Genomic DNA, 19,711 nt, shown 5'->3' on the forward strand with positions numbered 1-19,711 from the left:
AAATATTAATGGAATACAGTGGAGATCCTAGAAACAGACACAGGTGTGTGTGTGTGTGTGAACTTGATGTACTATAGAGGTGGCATCATAAATCAGAAGGGAAAGGATGGAGAACTCAGTAAATGGCACTGAGAAACTGGCATTCCATAGGAGTAAAAAATAGATACCTAATTCAAGTGGATTAAAGAATAAATATGGCAAACAAATATTTCAGACTACAGCTGACCCTTGAACAATGCGGAAGTTAGGGGTGCCAACCCCAAGCAGTTGAAAAACCACCTATAGCTTTAGAGCTGGCCTTCCCTATAGACAGTTCCGCATCCTTGGATTCAACCAACCTCCGATTGTATAGTACTGTAGTACATATTTATTGAAAAAAATCTGCATATATGTGGACCTGCTTAGTTCAAAATCATGTTGTTCAAGGGTCAACTGTGTATACATACATACATATATATATAATTTTATGACTTCATGGTGAAGAAGGGTTTCTTAATAAAGCACAACTCATAAGGGAAAAATTGATCTGTGACTCTCTCAAAATTTAAACTGCCATGTAACAGAAGACATTGTAAATTGGATTAAAAGACAAGCTATAGACTAGGAGTAAAAATCTGCAACCTATATAACAAAGGGCAAGTATTCAAAGAACTCCTGAAAACCATTAAGAAAGAATCTCCCCCACAACCTGCAAAAGAAAAGTGAACAAAATGTATAAATAGGGAACTTTCAGCGGAAAAAATCTGAATTGCCAATAGGCAATTGAGATACATAAATCAAAATAATTATGAGATGATTTTAAATACATCAACTAGACAAAAATTAAAACACGTATGCATGCCAAGTGTCTGTGAGCATGTTGGGAAACAGGAATCTTTATATGATTACATTCACACTTTGGAAGGCAATTTGGCAATATCTCATAAAGTTGAAAAGGCACATACCTTACAACTCATCGATTCAACTACTGGATATATAGCCCATAGGCTCTCTGAATACAGCTGCACAGCCCATGGACTACCTTTTGTTTTGCAGCTAATGTGCAAGGTGACAACCTTCCCTAAAGAAATTCGAACACTTGTGCATAGTTCGTATGTATAAGGATGTTCTTTGCATATAATATAAAGCATTCTTTATATTAGTGGAAAATATTAGAAATGATTTAAATGTCCATTAGTAGGGTGATGGATGAATAAAAGGGGATATACCCTAATAACAAAATACTATACAGTGACTAAAATGAATGATCCAGCTCTATATCAACATGGAAATATCCCCCAAACCTATTGTTTGATCGATAAAAGAAAGTTGTAGAATGATAAATATTTTTAAAGGTTACATTTGTGTTAATTATAAACACACATACAAAAGTATATTCTAGAGCTCAACCCACCACCAGAGCCTCCCATCAAGCCTCTTAGATAGCCTCAACCACCAGAGGGCAGACAACAGAAGCAAGAAAAACTATAATCCTGCAGCCTGTGGACCAAAAACCACACTTACAGAAAGATAGAGAAGATGAAAAGGCAGAGGGCTATGTACCAGATGAAGGAACAAGAAAAAACCCCAGAAAAACAACTAAATGAAGTGGAGATAGGCAACCTTCCAGAAAAAGAATTCAGAATAATGATAGTGAAGATGATCCAGGACCTCGGAATAAGAATGGAGGCAAAGATTGAGAAGATGCAAGAAATGATTAACAAAGACCTAGAAGAATTAAAGAACAAACAAACAGAGATGACCAATACAATAACTGAAATGAAAACTACACTACAAGGAATCAATAGCAGAATAACTGAGGCAGAAGAACAGATAAGTGACCTGGAAGACAGAATGGTGAAATTCACTGCTGCGGAACAGACTAAAGAAAAAAGAATGAAAAGAAATGAAGACAGCCTAAGAGACCTCTGGGACAACATTAAACGCAACAACATTCGCATTATAGGGGTCCCAGAAGGAGAAGAGAGAGAGAAAGGACCAGAGAAAATATTTGAAGAGATTATAGTCGAAAACTTCCCTAACATGGGAAAGGAAATAGCCACCCAAGTCCAGGAAGCGCAGAGAGTCCCATACAGAATAAACCCAAGGAGAAACACGCCGAGACACATAGTAATCAAAGTGGCAAAAATTAAAGACAAAGAAAAATTATTGAAAGCAGCAAGGGAAAAACGACAAATAACATACAAGGGAAATCCCATAAGGTTAACAGCTGATTTCTCAGCAGAAACTCTGCAAGCCAGAAGGGAGTGGCATGATATACTTAAAGTGATGAAAGGGAAGAACCTACAACCAAGATTACTCTACCCAGCAAGGATCTCATTTAGATTTGATGGAGAAATCAAAAGCTTTGCAGACAAGCAAAAGCTAAGAGAATTCAGCACCACCAAACCAGCTCTACAACAAATGCTAAAGGAACTTCTCTAAGTGGGAAACACAAGAGAAGAAAAGGACCTAAATAACCAAGAGATCACTGAAGAAATCAAAGAGGAAATCAAAAAATACCTAGAGACAAATGACAATAAAAACAAGATGCTCCAAAACCTATGGGATGTAGCAAAAGCAGTTCTAAGAGGGAAGTTTATAGCTATACAAGCCTACCTCAAGAAACAAGAAAAATCTCAAGTAAACAATCTAAACTTACACATAAAGGAACTAGAGAAAGAAGAACAAACAAAACCCGAAGTTAGTAGAAGGAAACAAATCCTAAAGATCAGAGCAGAAATAAATGAAATAGAAACAAAGAAAACAATAGCAAAGATCAATAAAAATAAAAGCTGGTTCTTTGAGAAGATAAACAAAATTGATAAACCATGAGCCAGACTCATAAAGAAAAAGAGGGAGAGGACTCAAATCAATAAAATTAGAAATGAAAAAGGAGAAGTTACAACAGACACTACAGAAATACAAAGCATCCTAAGAGACTACTACAAGCAACTCTATGACAATAAAATGGACAACCTGGAAGAAATGGACACATTCTTAGAAAGGTATAACCTTCCAAGACTGAACCAGGAAGAAACAGAAAATATGAACAGGCCAATCACAAGTAATGAAATTGAAACTGTGATTAAAAATCTTCCAACAAACAAAAGTCCAGGACCAGATGGCTTCACAGGTGAATTCTATCAAACATTTAGAGAAGAGCTAACACCCATCCTTCTCAAACTCTTCCAAACAATTGCAGAGGAAGGAACACTCCCAAACTCATTCTATGAGGCCACTATCACCCTGATACCAAAACCAGACAAAGATACTACAAACAAAGAAAATTACAGACCAATATCACTGATGAATATAGATGCAAAAATCCTCAACAAAATACTAGCAAACAGAATCCAACAACACATTAAAAGGATCATACACCACGATCAAGTGGGATTTATCCCAGGGATGCAAGGATTCTTCAATATACGCAAATCAATCAATGTGATATACCATATTAACAAATTGAAGAATAAAAACCATATGATCATCTCAATAGATGCAGAAAAAGCTTTTGACAAAATTCAACACCCATTTATGATAAAAACTCTCCAGAAAGTGGGCATAGAGGGAACCTACCTCAACATAATAAAGGCCATATATGACAAACCCACAGCAAACATCATTCTCAATAGTGAAAAATTGAAAGCATTTCCTCTAAGATCAGGAACAAGACATGGATGTCCATGCTCACCACTATTATTCAACAGAGTTTTGCAAGTCCTAGCCACAGCAATCAGAGAAGAAAAAGAAATAAAAGGAATACCAAGAGGAAAAGAAGAAGTAAAACTGTCAGTTTTGCAGATGATACTATATACAGAGAATCCTAAAGATGCCACCAGAAAACTACTACAGCTAATCAATGAATTTGGTAAAGTTGCAGGATACAAAATGAATGCACAGAAATCTCTTGCATTCCTATACACTAATGATGAAAAATCTGTAAAAGAAATTATGGAAACACTCCCATTTACCAGGGCAACAAAAAAAATAAAATACCTAGGAATAAACCTATCCAGGGAGAAAAAAGACCTGTATGCAGAAAACTATAAGACACTGATGAAAGAAATTAAAGATGATACCAACAGATGGAGAGAAATACCATGTTCTTGGATTGGAAGAATCAATATTGTGAAAATGACTATACTACCCAAAGCAATCTACAGATTCAATGCAATCCCTATTAAATTACCAATGGCATTTTTTACCGAACTAGAACAAATAATCTTAAATTTTGTATGGAGACACAAAAGACCCCGAATAGCCAAAGCAGTCTTGAGGAAAAACAATGGAGCTGGAGGAATCAGACTCCCTGACTTCAGACTATACTACAAAGCTACAGTAATCAAGACAATATGGTACTGGCACAAAAAGAGAAACATAGATCAATGGAACAAGATAGAAAGCCCAGAGATAAACCCACGCACCTATGGTCAACTAATCCATGACAAAGGAGGCAAGGATATACAATGGAGAAAAGACAGTCTCTTCAATAAGTGGTGCTGGGAAAACTGGACAGCTACATGTAAAAGAATGAAATTAGAACATTCCCTAACACCATACACAAAAATAAACTCAAAATGGGTTAGAGACCTAAATGTAAGACCGGACACTATAAAACTCTTAGAGGAAAACATAGGAAGAACACTCTTTGACATAAATCACAGCAAGATCTTTTTTGATCCACCTCCTAGAGTAATGGAAATAAAAACAAAAATAAACAAATGGGACCTAATGAAACTTCACAGCTTTTGCACAGCAAAGGACGAAAAAGACAACCCTCAGAATGGGAGAAAATATTTGCAAACAAATCAACGGACAAAGGAGTAATCTCCAAAATATATAAACAGCTCATCCAGCTCAATATTAAAGAAACAAACAACCCAATCCAAAAATGGGCAGAAGACCTAAATAGACATTTCTCCAAAGAAGACATACAGATGGCCAAGAAGCACATGAAAAGCTGCTCAACATCACTAATTATTAGAGAAATGCAAATCAAAACTACAATGAGGCATCACCTTACACCAGTTAGAATGGGCATCATCAGAAAATCTACAAACAACAAATGCTGGAGAGGGTGCAGAGAAATGGGAACACTCTTGCACTCTTGGTGGGAATCTAAATTGATACAGCCACTATGGAGAACAGTATGGAGGTTCCTTAAAAAACTAAAAATAGAATTACCATATGATCCAGCAATCCCACTACTGGGCATATACCCAGAAAAAACAATAATTCAAAAAGACACATGCACCCCAATGTTCATTGCAGCACTATTTACAATAGCCAGGTCTTGGAAGCAGCCTAAATGCCCATTGACAGATGAATGGATAAAGAAGAAGTGGTACATATCTACAATGGAATATTACTCAGCCATAAAAAGGAACGAAATTGAGTCATTTGTTGATACGTGGACGGATCTAGAGACTGTCATACACAGTGAAGTAAGTCAGAAAGAGAAAAACAGATATTGTATATTAACGCATGTATGTGGAACCTAGAAGAATGGTATGGATGAGCCGGTTGGCAGGGCAGAAGTTGAGACACAGATGTAGAGAACAAACGTATTGACACCAAGTGGGGAAAACCGCGGTGGGGTGGGGATGGTGGTGTGCTGAATTGGGCGATTGGGATTGACATGTATACACTGATGTGTATAAAATTGATGACCAATAAGAACTTGCAGTATAAAAAAAGAAACAAACAAAAATACAACTAATACTAAGCTTTCTTTGGGTTATTTGTATGGAAATATGTTAATATAAATGTTTCAGAGATTACATGAAATTTCTAAAAATCTTATATGTTCTGGTATAATGTTATAAGTCATAATTCTAGTTTTTACTTTAAAATGTATATCTCAGAAATATCTAAATTTCCTTGTCAATTGCATTATTATGAACTTTCATCAAATCTTTAACTGTGGTCATTTTTAAGTCTTTTGTAATTTACAGACAGTTCTGGGAGAAAAAAAAAAAAAAAAAAAAAAAAAAAAAGTATATTCTATATACTTATGGGCATATGGGTATTACAAGTTTAAAAACACAGACTGGAAAGATGCACACCCAATTCATGATAAGCGTTGCCTGTGGGGAGAGACTTAAGGAGGAGGAGAGAGGAGAGGAAACTTCAACTATGTCAAGTTTATTTGAAATGGTTTTTCTTAAACAACCCAGTTGAAGCAAATAGGTCAAAATATTCTTATCTGGATTTGTTTTCCTTTTTTTTCTAAATGAAAAACAAGCCATAGTAATAAAAGAAAATTAGTACTAGTACTATGATAGAGGAAGTTTAGGATGCTTTGGGTATGCATAACAGTGATGTCTAACCAACTCTAATTGGGGTCAGCAGAGACTTCCAGGAGGAAATGGGAGTTCATCCGGTAAAGGGGATGGGAAGGGCATTCCAGGCAGAGGGAACAGCATGTACAAAATTGGAAGACAGAGTGAAGCATGTTTGAGGAAGTGAATGCAGATCAGTGACCAGGAAAGAGTGAAGAGAGGAAAGATGAGACGGCCAAACCTGTATGTTTTTGTTTGTTTCCTTTTTTACAGATGCAGAAACAGAGTCCTAGTGAGGGGACTAGAACCTAGGCCTCCTAACTCCCTGTCAATTGCTCCGTGATAATAATAATGACAACAACAATAATGATGATGATGATGATGATGAGCTGTGTGCAGTCTCTCTATTAGGTACTTTAAATATGTCCTTGCATTTAATCTCACTACAGACCTAGAGGGTTTTTTCCCTCCCATTTTACAGATGGTAAAACTGAGGCCCATAGAAGTTAAGAAATTTGCTCAGAGTCACAGTGGCAGAAGCCCAATCCCACAAGGCTTTGTGTGCCGTACTTAGCAGGTTGGACTTTTCCCCAAGGGCACTGGTGAGTATATTAGGTTCCTATTGCTGCTGTAATTACTGTAAACTGAATGACTTAAAACAGTACAAATGTATTAGCATATAGTTCCTGATGTCAGGAGTCTGAATCAGGTCTCACTAAGCTAAAATGAAAGTGTTGGCAGGGCTGAGTTCCTTCTGGAAGCTCTAGGAGAGAGTCTGTTTCTTTGTTTTGCCTTCCTTGGCTCATGGCCTCCTTCCATCTTCGAAGCCAGAAATCAAAGCACTGTGACCTCTGCTGCTGTCATCACATCCCCTCTGACTCTTATACTCCTGCCTTCCTCTTTCACTTATAAGGATTCTTGTGATTACACTGGACCTTCCCAAACAATCCAGAATAATCTCCCCAACTCACAGTCAGCTAATTAGCAACTTCAATTCCATCTGCGGCCTTAATTTCCTCTTGCCATGTAAAATAACACGTTCCCAATTTCCAGGAATTAGAGAATGGACATCTTTGGGGAGACCATTAATTTGCCTACCATGGTGAACCACTGAATGGTTTTAAGCAAGGAAACACAAGGTGAGAACTGCATTTTAGCATCTTCATATTACTGGTTTTAAAAAACTGTCACTTCCCGTGACTCATTTAAGGCAAATTGGGCTTTGTAACAACTAACACTTTCAAAGGCTGAACAGTATATAGATATTAAATGTGTTAAATCTAATAACTACATTTTTTTCCAGGGTTTTTAACCTGATAAGAGTTCTTTCCTACCTGTGCTTTGATTATTCCCCCAACAATCAAGTAGAGGTACAAAGGGCTATGTGGTAATTGTCCCCAGATGGATGAGGAAACAGACCCGGGGCATTCGGTCACCTGCCCAGGTTCACGGAGCTGCTAAGGCCAGGGTCATGATGAGGAGCTGGTCTTCAGGCCGCCTTTTCGGCATTTCTTTATGCCATCCATAGGGTGGGGCCTTCTGGAAAACTCAAGTCAGACAGTACATCTTTGGTGCAATAATTCATGTATAACCTGGGCCCCAATAATTATTTGTTGAACGGATTAATAACCCTGCTTTTACTTCTGAGGCACAGATAGCGATTTTCAAGGCAGGAAAACTGGGAGTCATCCTAGAATTCCTTCCTTTTCCCCACATATAATCTATCTACAAGTCTGTTATGCTGCCAAAATATTAATATATGCTGCATCTCTCCCCTTCTTTCCAGCCTCTCCACTCCCTCTTTGTCCCAGGGCACCTCATCTCTTGCCATCTCTCCTCAAAGCCTCCCTCCTTTGCCTCTCTAATCTATACTCCAGTTAGGGGCCAATGTGATCCATGTAAATCAGATGACATGGCCATTCTGTTTAAATTTTCCTACTGGCTTTCCATCATACTGAGAAGGAAACTCTAAACCCCCAATCATGGCCATACATGGTCCTTCATGCTTGGCCTCTTCTCCTCTTTAGCCTCAATCTTACCATCTCCCCTTGGCCTCCTCCTCTCCAGTCCTACTGGCTCTTCCCAAAGACCAACATTTCCCACCGCAGGGCCTTTGCTTGTGCTGTTCCTTCTGCTGGAAATCTCTCCATTCTTTAAACAGCTGTGTCCTTCTTACACGTCAGGTCTTATCCAAATGTCACCTATTTACAGAAGTTCTTCCTGTCCCCCAGTTTGTTTCCTCCATAGAAAATTGTGACTGTTTGTAAGTGCTTTGTCTGTTTGCTTATTTTGTTTGCCTTCCCTCCTGGCCCTGATGTCCAGTATGGAGCTACCAGCCACATATGGCGATTAAGCATTTGACATGTGGTTAATCTGAATTGAGATGTGCTCTAAGTGTAAAATACACACTGGATTTTAAAGACTTAATACAATTAAAAGAATGTAAAATATGTCATTAATAATGTTTAAATATTGACTACACATTGAAATGATAATATTTTGGCTATACTGGGTCAAATAAAACCATTAGTAACAACCTGCTTCTTTCTACTTTTTTAACGTGGCTACTAGAGAATTTATGATTACCCATGTGGCTCACATTGTATTCCTATTGGGCAATGCTGGTCTAGACCGTTAGCCAACAAAGGTAGGAACCACTGCCACCTTATCTGTTAGGGACACCCCTAATGCCTACCATATAGTGGGTACTCAGTAAGTATTTGTTGAATAATTTGGTTTTTATGAGAACCTTGGACACAGAGCTGAGACAGGCAGCCCCATGTACACTGTGAATTTGAGGAAGAAAGAAATACCAAAGAAACAGTTTTATTTTCCTGCAGTCACTGCATTTCAAACAGGTTCCTCTGACCCTGTCCTTCTCTGTACCCACATTCCTCCCACAGTCACCACTACAGATGGAGGGGGGCAGGTGACGGCTAGAGGAGTAAAGCTGGTTCAGCTGCTTCTATTTCAGTCCCACAGGAGGTGTGTGCTCTCGGTTATTTCACATTCTCCAGCTTTGGTCCTAGTAGCAGCACACTGAGACATACAGTTTGGGTAGCTGGGAGCCCAAGGGGATTTGCCCAGGGTCACTGAGCAGGTCAGAGGTGAATGAATAGGGCCTGGAAACTTGGTCTCCAGACTCACCTTCTGAGACTCTTGTCTCTAACTACATCCTGTCGTAGTCTCCTTAACTCCAAGGGACCCAGGTGACTGTAAGCCTCACTCATCTCCCTCTCCTCACATGTACCTCTGATTTATTGGTGCCCCTAAGCAGAGTTATGCCTGGTCCCAGCAGAGCTGACCCAGATGGCACTATCCTCAGAGGCCAAAGTATATGGGAGGAAGAGATGGGAGGATGGCTGGATGAATGAACAGACAGACGGAACAGTGAATGGATGGAGTGGAGGTTGGGAGGACAGACTGGCTGCAAGAGTGGGGGAGGAGGATGGTTGGCTGGTAAGATGCCTGCATGGGGGGCGGGGCAGGGAGATGTACAAACGGAAGGAATTACCCACTTTTCGCGTCTCAAACAGAATCTGAAGATCAAAGTCCAGCCCCCATCACGTTTCTGCTAGAAAACCGAGGCCGAAGGAGCTAGGCGTTTCGCCCCAGGGTCCGCAGGGAGCGCCGGGCAGAGCTGGAACTGGGATCCGAGTCTCTGAGCCCGCGGCTGGGGGCTCTCTCCGTCCCCGCCCCTCCCGCGCCTGACGGTGCCAGGGTGGGGGGAGCGCCCCGCCCCCACCTCCGGAGGTGGAGGCCCCACGCGGCCCCAACAAGCTGCCGTTGTCCCGCAGGCCCCGGGCCCGGCACACTGGGGCTTTGTCCAGCCCCCCGCCGCGACCCACGGGTTGGGGGGGCGGCCCACATGACCAAGGGGGTAGGAGGAGCCTGCAGCGGCGGTGGCGGCGGCGGCGGCAGCGGCGGCTCCAGCATTTCCCTCCCTGGCCGGGGGTCGGCGGGCGGCGGCGGCGGCAGCGGCGGCGGCGGCGGCAGCTGGGCAGGGCTGGGCCGAGCTGCGGACGCCAGGCCCCCCGATCCCCGCCAGGCTGCGGACGCCAGGCCCCCCGATCCCCGCCAGGCTGCAGGCGCCGGGCCCTGGCCGTCAGGGCAGCTGTGACCCTTGCGCTCAGCGGGTGGCGAGCTGGGGGTGCGCCCGGATCCCCGCCCCCGGGATCATGGGGAATGGCATGACCAAGGTAGGGGGCCGGGATGGCGCAGCGCGCACCTGGCCGCCCCCAGCGCCTGCCGGGCGCCCGCCTCTGACCTTCTGGCTCTGGCGGTCTGTGTGTCTATTTCTCTGTCTCCCTGGGACTCTGAGATCGTACGTCTCTGTCTCTCTGGGGCGGTATCTCTCTCTGACTGTGCCTCTCTGTGTCTCTGTCTCTGCCTGTTTCTGTGACTCTGTATTTCTTGCTGTGTCTTTCTGTGGCTCTCTGTCACTCCCAGGCTCTATCTCTTTCTGAGTCCCTTTCTCTGTCTCCATGTGTCTCTGTCTCCCTGGACTCTCTCTAACGCTGTTTCTCTATCCTTCCCCATCCCCCACCCCAAGGCCTCTGCACGACCCCCTTCTGTCTCTGCCTTCCCACCTCCTCCTTCTCAGGATTCCCCACCACCCACCTTAGCAAGTCCACCTCTCCCTTTGCCCCCCTCCCCTGTGCTCCTCCCACCCTCTTTCCCTAGGTCTTTGTGCCCCTCCCTCCTCTTTCCTCTCCCCCTGCCCAAGCTGGCCTCCCTTCATGCCCCCCTGCTGCCCTCCCCAGACCTCACTCATAGAGCACCCAGGCCCACAAGACGGGGTGATTGCTCCCTGAGTCCTGAGGGCCAGACGCCCTTCATGGGACTGAGAGGGGCTGCACACACCCCTACCCGGCTGACCCCGGCCTGTCTCTCCTGTAGGTGCTTCCTGGACTCTACCTCGGAAACTTCATTGGTGAGCACTGCCCACTCTGTCCCAAGGCCATGGCACACTCCCCGTCCCAGGCCTGTGTCCACCATTCATGCTCTGGCCCACGCACCCTGCACACGCTCAGGAATGGGGCCGGGGGCAGGGAAGCGATGCCAGGCTGGAAGGCGGAAAGAACTCATGAAGACTAAGGGGGATGCGGGTGGAGGAGTGTCCCCAGTACAGAGGGCTCAGAACACTGGACACTGGGCAAGGCTGCACCTGCTCTGAGCCTCAGCCTCTCCCACAGCACAAGGCCCACCCCCGCCTCTAAGGATTTTGCCAGCCCTGAGGTTCTGGGCTGAGGTCTGTTTGGAGGTGTTGCTTCTAGCTGGCAAGCTGGGAACGCTTCCTGGCATAACCTCCTCCTCAGAGGAGAGGTCTCTAGAGACTGGACTCTACGTCAGAAACTTCACTGGTGAGCACTGCCCGCTCTGTCCCAAGGCCACAGCGCTCCGCCTGACCCAGGCCTGGGCTAAGAGACAGGCTGGTCCGGAGCTTGGGAGACCCAAGGCAGGAAAAGTCACTTCCATCTGTGGAGTCAGAGAAAGCTTTAGGGAGGGAGGGGCATCTGCACTGGGGCAGAGCTTTCCCCAACCACTCCTGTCCCACTCTGCGCTTAGGGGCCCCACTTTCCTAAACCCTGGTCCCTTCCTCCCCGGGAGCTCCCTCAGCAGCTCACACCACACCGACTTCTGAATATTTGGTAAGTAAGGTCTGAATCCCCTTTAAGTGTGTAGGCCCATGAGGACAGGAGCCATGAACTTGACCCCACAATGCCATGCCCAGCCAAGGCTGCACATAGTAAACACTCAGTAAATGTGGTGAATGAGGAAGTGGGCATGTGGAGATCAAGTGTTATTTACTTCGATTATAAAAGGTCTGCATGCACTGGAAATCCAGCCCCTAGAGATGGCTACTGATAGCTGTGGGAGGTATATCCCTGGGTTGTTTTCATGTATCTTTGTACATATAGATATAATATTTAAAACAAAAACGGAGGCCTATTCTGCATGCTGTTCTGTAACCTGTGTTTCCCATTTAATAATATATTGTGGACTTCCTTGCACATCAGCACACAGAGATCTTGTTAGTGGCTGCGCAGTATTCAAGTATGAATATACCATTATTTATCCAGTCCCCTTGTGGGTTTTTCCCTTTTTTTTTTTATTTTGGCTGCATTGGGTCTTCGTTGCTGCGCGCAGGCTTTTCTCTAGTTGCAGCGAGCGGGAGCCACTCTTCATTGCGGTGCACAGGCTTCTCAAGGCCGTGGCTTCTCTTGTTGTGGAGCACGGGCTCTAGGCACGTGGGCTTCAGTAGTTGTAGCACGCGAGCTCAGTAGTTGTGGCTCGCAGGCTCTAGAGCGCAGCCTCAGTAGTTGTGGCACATGGGCTTAGTTGCTCCATGGCATGTGGGATCTTCCCAGACCAGGGCTCGAATCCATGTCCCCTGCATTAGCAGGCGGATTCTTAACCACTGCACCACCAGGGAAGCCCAGTTCCCATTTTTAACTGTTTCTGATGTGTTGACAGTCATCTTCTACACACAGCTTTCTGTGTGAGTTAACCTTCTGTAGTCAAGATTCCTAGAAGTAGAATTGCCTGGTGAAGGATATGCCACAGAGGGTGTTTGCAATGGAAAGAACAGCAGGGGTAAGGCTGGGGAGGTGCTGGGCTCTTACCTGTGGGTGCCCCAGTGGAGAGACTGAAGCTTAGGGTTGTGGCAGGACCTGTCATGCTGGGAGCAAGAGGTGGTGAAGGAGCAGGGAGCCAGCAGAGGGTGGGCCAAGGTGGAGAGGGCGGGCTGAGGAGGAGAGTGGGGCAGTGAGCTCCCGCCTCACTTGGCCATCGGAATATATAGGTCACACCTGCCAGATTGGCTCAAACATCCTTGTTTCTTTCAGATGCCAAAGACACGGATCAGCTAGGCCGGAATAAGATCACACACATCATCTCCATCCACGAGTCACCCCAGCCTCTGCTGCAGGTATGCCTTACCCCCATCCCAGAGCTGCACATAGGTGGGAAGGGGGGTTTCAGACCCCCACAGCACCCATTTATCAAGTACCTACAATGTGCCAGATCCTATACTGGCACATAGGCCTTCCTGACCCGTGCTAACTCATTTGGTTAAAAACTGGCCTGTTTTACATTAGCATCCCTATTTGCTCCCTCTTTGGCAACTGAGGACCAGAGAGGTAAAGTAACCTGCCTAAGGTCACACATCCAGGAAGCCAAGGAGCTGGAATTTGAACACAGGCCATCTGACTCCAGAGGCCTCACACTAAACCTAAAAAAGTCTCCCACAGGGGCTTCCCGTTGTCCAACTGAATAGATGACTCCACATAGATGTTTCTGGGCTCTGTGTCTCGCTTGTGACCTGGGGCTATGATTTCACCTGTCTGGGCCTCTGATCCCTCAGCCCTATCTGCCCCCAGGGGACTGTGAGATGGTAAAGATGCTTTGCACACTGTACAGCACGGCCCCCACTGGGAGGGTTGGAGCTGGTATTATCGAATCCTGGAAAAGACGGGGTGAGGGTGTTATGACCTGGAGTAGGGAAGTAGGAAATCCAGACCACATGTGCTGGAGTCAGGAGCTCTGAGTTCACATCTTCACCACATTCTGTCTGTAACCTTGGGCATAGGACTTCACTTCTCTAGACCTCAGTTGCCTGATCCGTAAAAGGGGAATTTTATAACAGTACCTACCTCACTGGGTTGTTGAGAGCCACAAAATAGGCGCTCAACAAATTGTAGCTGACATAATAACAAAGTTAATAATATTCTCAACCGATAAACAGAGCCCCTTTCTCTTTATCTGTTAGAGTCTGGCTCACCCATCGAACGGAGAGAACTGTGGGTGGGAAGGGACTCTGGAGATCTGAGATCCAGACTGGGTTCTGTCACAGCTTTGCTGTGTGACCTTGGGCAGGGTCCTCGCCCTCTCTGGACCTTAGTTTCCCCTTGTGTCAGATGGTCCCCTTGATGGTCTCTAAGAGCTACCTCCAATAATCTGTGGTTCTCAGTGTCACAGAGACACTAAAAGAAATTTCCGGGTCAATGGAGTCTGATTTTGCTTTATAGGGCAGGCTTGTTTCGGAGTATTTGGAGTATGTAGTCACTAGAGTGCCTGGGGAAGGTTGTCTAGGCATGACTATATTTACTAATGAAATGACTACTGGCAAAATGAGTCCCTGCTCCGGCAGCCCTGCCCTCTTCTCCTTCCCCATCCATCAGTGAATTTACTAGTCAGGGTTTGATAAGGCCCTGCAAATCCAAGGCCAAATGTGTTGCAAAGCGAAATTGCGAACCTTGCAAAAGATGCAGGCTCGTGTGACCTTGGGGAGAGTGAGTTATAGAGAAGGGCTGGAATCTCACACAAAGCCACTAACAGATGAGGACCTGGCCAGGGGGTCCCTTAGTCACTGGCTGGAGGTGGGCCAGGCCCTTGAAAAGAGCCATTTGAATATCAAAGGACTAAGAGAGGTCCCTGAGAAAAGTGATTCTTGGAATGTGGGCAGGACTCATCTTTATGATCTTGTGTGAAGGTTAGGCGTGGAGTGAAGGATGTGGTAGCAAGTTTGTTGGAGAAATTCCTGACAATTCATTCCTTGATTATTTTAATAATTAGCACAGAGTTTTATAACCACAATTCATGAACTAAAACTAATCTTCATAGTTCTTGTTTCTTTTCAAGAGAATAAAATCTGCTTTGCCCTTCTTACTGTGTAATTTTGTAATCCTTTTATGGAGGGGAGTCAAGTTAAGTGGCCCTTTCCCAGCTATTTAATAAAAGGTCCCTGAACCCTTTTTGGCAAGTCTTTGTGCCCAAGTCAGCTATGGGGTTAGGATACCATCTTCTCAGGAGGTTCTGGAACCACAGATGGTCAGACCTGGGAGGTCCTCAGAGAAGGTGTCTACCCTCTTTGGACAGAGACGATAACAGTGGCCCAGAGAGGGGCAGGAACCGGCCTAGGGTCTCGAGGTACTTGGGAGGCCCAGGCTGGGGTTGGGGTGCAGGCTGCCCATGTGTGTTTTGTACTTGCAGGACATAACCTACCTTCGCATCTCAGTGGCCGACGCCCCTGAGGTACCCATGTAAGTTCCTCTGGACGGGCTGACAGATGGACAGACAGCTGCTTCATGTGGTGGGAGGAGGGAGGGTGGGAGGTGGTCTGAGGGAGGACAGAGAGGACTCAGGCCACGAAGCTGTCCTGGAGACCCCAGCACAGGTGTTCTCCCAGACCACCTGGACTCTGTCTCAGCCACACCCTTGCCTATGCCCCTGGCCAAGCCTTAACCTCCCAGAGCTCAGTCTCTTTGGCTATGAAATGGAGAAAACACCCTGTCCCTCAGGCTCAGATGCCCCAGTGGATTTGAAAGGGTCAGGCTTAGCCTGTTCCTGGCCTTGGAGTTAAGGCATCTGGGTTCAGGCCAGGCTCTGCCATTTACTTGCTGTTTGACCTTGGACAAATCACTTCCCCTCTCTGAGAGAGAAAATGGGTGTGTGAGGGGTTGGGGCCATCAGCACCAAGGAGGCTGTCAAAGATCAGATAGCACAGGTTGAGGATCTAGGACAGGGCCTGGCGTGTAATGAGGGCTCAGAAAGCAGGATTTTTGTTTATGTTATTAGCAGTAGTACACCCCAGCCTGGGAGGGACCCAGACAGACACTCCTGCCCCTTGGGACTCTTGCTCCCAACCCTGTTGTTGACCATTATTGTCCCCAGGTGCTCTGTTTGCAGACCCCAGAGGGGTGGGACTCCTCGCACCCATTTCCTTGAAAGGTCAAGACAAACCCTCCATGAAAATAGGATCCACAGGACCCATTGGAGAGGTGCTCCTGCCTCTGTGGTGGGATTTGCCATCACTGGCCTCTCTCACCTCCTGAAACGCCACCATTATTGCTTCACACACACCTCCACCTGTACTACAGTATCGGCCCCTAGTCACTGCACGTGCTGGCTGACCTGAGGATCCAGGGCTCTTTGTCTCTTGCCATCCCAGAAATGGGGAGGGGGACAACTCCTAGGAGACCTGTCCCCCCCCAGTGCTCTGTACCTTATTGCTTTCTTCTCTAGCAAAAAGCACTTCAAAGAATGTATCAACTTCATCCACAGTTGCCGCCTCAATGGGGGAAACTGCCTTGTGCACTGGTGAGTTAAGAGGGGAGTGGGGGGAGGGGAAGTGAGTGGCCGTCCTCCGTCCTGAACATGCCCTCATCCTGTGGGGAATGCAGAGCCTGCGATGGATCTTCTCCAGCCTGTCACAGCGCCTGACAGTCCACCATTCGTCTGACAGGCTGATGGAGGACTCAGATCAAGGCTCTGTCTCTTACTAGCTGTATGGCCGTGGCCAGATAGCTATTTCACCCTGAGACTCAATTTTCTCATCCGTAAAATGGGAAAAAAGAATGTTGACCTGGCGAGCTATTGGGAGGAATAGGTGAGGTCAGGCAGGTAGCCCAGCATCCTCCAGTAGTTCCGGCTCCTTCTCCTCCCCTCTAGCCTTTGAGGCAGTAGTACAGGGCAGTGAGGAGCCCCAGGCTGGGAGATGGGACCCCTGAGTTTTCCCAGGGGCCCCTGACCCTGTTGATTTCATTCATTCCATAACTTCTCACTACGCCTGGCTCAGGGTAGCTCTGCCTGAGCCCCAGCCATAGGGACAGCTCCTCCAGCCTGTCTCTCCCCCTCTCTCCCTTCTTTCCTTGCTCCAGCTGCACTGGCCATCTCCCCATTCTTCAAGTCCAACAGGATCCCACCCACATGGTCTTTGTACACTGCCCAGAACATTCTTGACAATCCTTACCCGTCTTTCAGGATTCAGCTTGATGTCACTTCCTTGCGAACCCCTTCCCTAATCCTCTGCGTCCCTTCCACTAGATTAATACCTCTTCTTATACAATCTCCTAGCCACTGGACTCATCTTCAAAGCAGTTATCGCCACCTGAAATTGTTTCCCTTGTTAGTGTCTGTCTCCCCCAACCATATTGTAAGCCCCAGGATGGCAGGGACCATGTCTGTTTTATTCGCCACTATATCCCCAGTACCTGAAAAATCACAGATGATCAGGAAACGTGTACTGAATGATTGAGTGAAGTGATGTTTCACTCAGGCCTTCGATGTGGGTGAATGCCAGGCAGAGGGAACAGCAGACAAAGGCCTGGATGTGGGAAGACAGGTCCTGGCAGGTTCCTTGCGGTTGGAGCTCAGGAGGCAAGGGTGGGAGAGCTGAAGTGGGGATGGGGTGCCTGGGGGACACGGAGGAGATTGGGCCTTACCTGAAGCCTTGGGGTGGGATGTCCCAGCTTTGCAGGCATCTCCCGAAGCACCACCATCGTGACGGCATATGTGATGACTGTGACAGGACTGAGCTGGCGGGACGTGCTTGAAGCCATCAAGGCCACGCGGCCCATCGCCAACCCCAACCCAGGCTTTAGGCAGCAGCTTGAAGAGTTTGGCTGGGGCAGTTCCCGGAAGGTAGGGGCAGGGGCAGGGGTGGGAAACTCTTCTAACTTGAGCTGAGCACTGACTGGAAAGAATTTAGCCTGTGCTTCAGACCTGGCAGAAGATTTTTCTGGGGTCTTGAACTCGTGGCTCTTGAGCTAACCTGGCCCCTAGATTGGATGGCCAGGTGTTTTCTTTTCCTTTTTAACTTAGGATTTGAATACCTGTGGGCCTGATTATGGACCCTTCAGTTTGGCTAGGTTCCAGCATTGCCTGCTCTGCCTACCTGGAACCTGAAGGCATTTGAACATTTGGCTCCTCTGGGGAGGAACGTCCAGTCCTTATTCCACCCCTGGGTCCTTGATGAGGCCAAAGCAGTTCCTTCTCTTATGCCCAGTGGGCAGATGGCACATGGAGATGTCAGGGTCTGAGCCGCGCCCTCCCCCACCCGCAAACAAGAGATGAGAGAGAGAAGCAGTCAGTGCAGGAAGGCAGGCTGATGGCCAGAGACTTGTCTGCAAGGCTGCATTAGGAAAGAGGCAGGCAAGGAAGAGGGCCTGCGTGAGTAGAGTTATTGGGCAGTGTGGGGAGGGGTTAATGTGGTCCCCACTGTGCAGGTGGGGGGGTCACTTCAGTAGGTCTGGAAGATGGAGTGTCAAAGGGGAAGGGGATTCAGGGAGAGGGGAGGGATTCAGAGGGAGGGCGGCTCAGTTGGGATGGAGACCCAGAAGGGAAGCTAAGAGCATGGTCAGGACGGGAAGGGGCTTAGCGAGGTGTGGGAAGCTCGAAGAAGAGCGGAAGCTCTGAGGATTGGGGAGGGGACCGAGCCGGCGGCCCGGCACCGACCCCGACTCCACCCCGCCCCAGCTTCGCCGGCAGCTGGAGGAGCGCTTCGGGGAGAGCCCTTTCCGCGACGAGGAGGAGGTGCGCGCGCTGCTGCCGCTGTGCAAGCGCTGCCGGCAGGGTTCTGCGAGCGCGGCCTCTTCCCCCGCGCCCAACTCCTCGGCCTCCGAGGGGACCTTGCAGCGCCTGGTGCCGCGGTCGCCCCGGGAAGCCCACCGGCCGTTGCCGCTGCTGGCGCGCGTCAAGCAGACTTTCTCTTGCCTCCCGCGGTGTCTGTCCCGCAAAGGCAAGTGAGGATCCTGCCGCGTCGTGGCGCCCCTCGGCCTCTCGACCGGTCCCCTTCGGGGATTGTCTGCGCCTCCCACGGCCTTCAGGACGGGCCCAGAGCCTGTGGGAGCCCCGCGGGGGCCTGATCCCCGCCCCTGCCCCTCTTCCCGCCTTGCTTGTCTGTGTCCGCAGTCAGCGTGTCCTCCATCTGTGTGTGTGGCTCTGTCTGGGCCGGCCTGCTGCAGCTACCTGGTGCCTTAGTCCTTGGGCTGGGGGAGGGTGCCCCCGGCCCCCCTCCCATTAAAGGCGGTGGGAGTGGGAGTGGGTGGGTGTGGTGGTTGGATGGGCCTGGAGGATATTAAAGAGACACAGAAGCTGCCTGTCTGATCGCCTCCCAGTCATTCTGTCATTGAGCAAAGGCAGGGCTGCAGGACTCTGCCAGGGGCTGGAGCCTGCCGGAAAAAAGAATGGGAGGGGGTTGCATCCCCTAGGGCCTGAGGAGCCTGCCACCCTCCGTGAACTGCAGTCTGCAGGGCTGAGTTCCACTTCCCTGACCCTCACCCCTATCTCTCCCTGGAGCCCTGGTCTCCTGAAAAGGCCGCCAGCTCCTCCTTCTCTCTGAACCCCTTTCCCCCTGGCTGAGCTCCTGTCCTCCCTGAGCACCGCCCCCCCACCTCCTCCCCAGCTCCCTTCCTTTCCCTATCCACAAATCTTAGCTAGTAAAGGTATAGTAGTAGTACCTGCCTCATGCCTGACTTTTTACTTGAATGAGTTCACTTACTCCTCGGGGAGGAAACTGAGGCTCAGAGTTGTCAGGCAGCTTGCCCAAGGACACACAGCTAGAGGGGAGGCTGGGTTTGAACCTAGACAGTCTGTGTCCCATGATGGTTGTTAAGAAGCAGCTCCTTCTGGTCTTGAAGGTTATTGGCAAGGAGGATCCACCC

General features: G+C 47.6%; 2 protein-coding genes across 2 annotated transcripts in view; one reads left to right on the forward strand and one right to left on the reverse strand.

The window, feature by feature from the left end:
* The window catches only part of TTLL9 (tubulin tyrosine ligase like 9), a gene marked incomplete at its 5' end in the record, with an annotated part of 71,758 nt that extends 61,932 nt beyond the window's left edge, over positions 1–9,826 (reverse strand). The window contains 1 exon segment of the mRNA XM_036825249.1: positions 9,785–9,826. Coding sequence (XP_036681144.1) covers positions 9,785–9,826 — 42 coding nt within the window.
* Positions 9,827–10,192: 366 nt separating this feature from the next.
* DUSP15 (dual specificity phosphatase 15) lies at positions 10,193–19,077 on the forward strand. Its single transcript, XM_036826449.1, has 7 exons — positions 10,193–10,465; positions 11,166–11,199; positions 13,115–13,197; positions 15,261–15,310; positions 16,293–16,367; positions 17,519–17,690; positions 18,525–19,077. The coding sequence occupies exons 1-7, from the start codon at positions 10,445–10,447 to the stop codon at positions 18,792–18,794; spliced, it is 705 nt and encodes a 234-aa protein (XP_036682344.1). The 5' UTR covers positions 10,193–10,444; the 3' UTR covers positions 18,795–19,077.
* Positions 19,078–19,711: the final 634 nt, after the last annotated feature.

The sequence above is a fragment of the Balaenoptera musculus genome, chromosome 15, assembly GCF_009873245.2.
Source record: "Balaenoptera musculus isolate JJ_BM4_2016_0621 chromosome 15, mBalMus1.pri.v3, whole genome shotgun sequence".
Taxonomy (NCBI): Eukaryota; Metazoa; Chordata; class Mammalia; order Artiodactyla; family Balaenopteridae; genus Balaenoptera; species Balaenoptera musculus.

Coding starts and splice junctions, on each gene's coding strand:
- DUSP15 (XM_036826449.1), top strand. CDS start 10,445: ATGGGGAATGGCATGACCAAG. Junction 11,200..13,114: donor CTACCTCGGAAACTTCATTG/GTGAGCACTGCC, acceptor TGTTTCTTTCAG/ATGCCAAAGACACGGATCAG. Junction 16,368..17,518: donor GGAAACTGCCTTGTGCACTG/GTGAGTTAAGAG, acceptor GGGATGTCCCAG/CTTTGCAGGCATCTCCCGAA.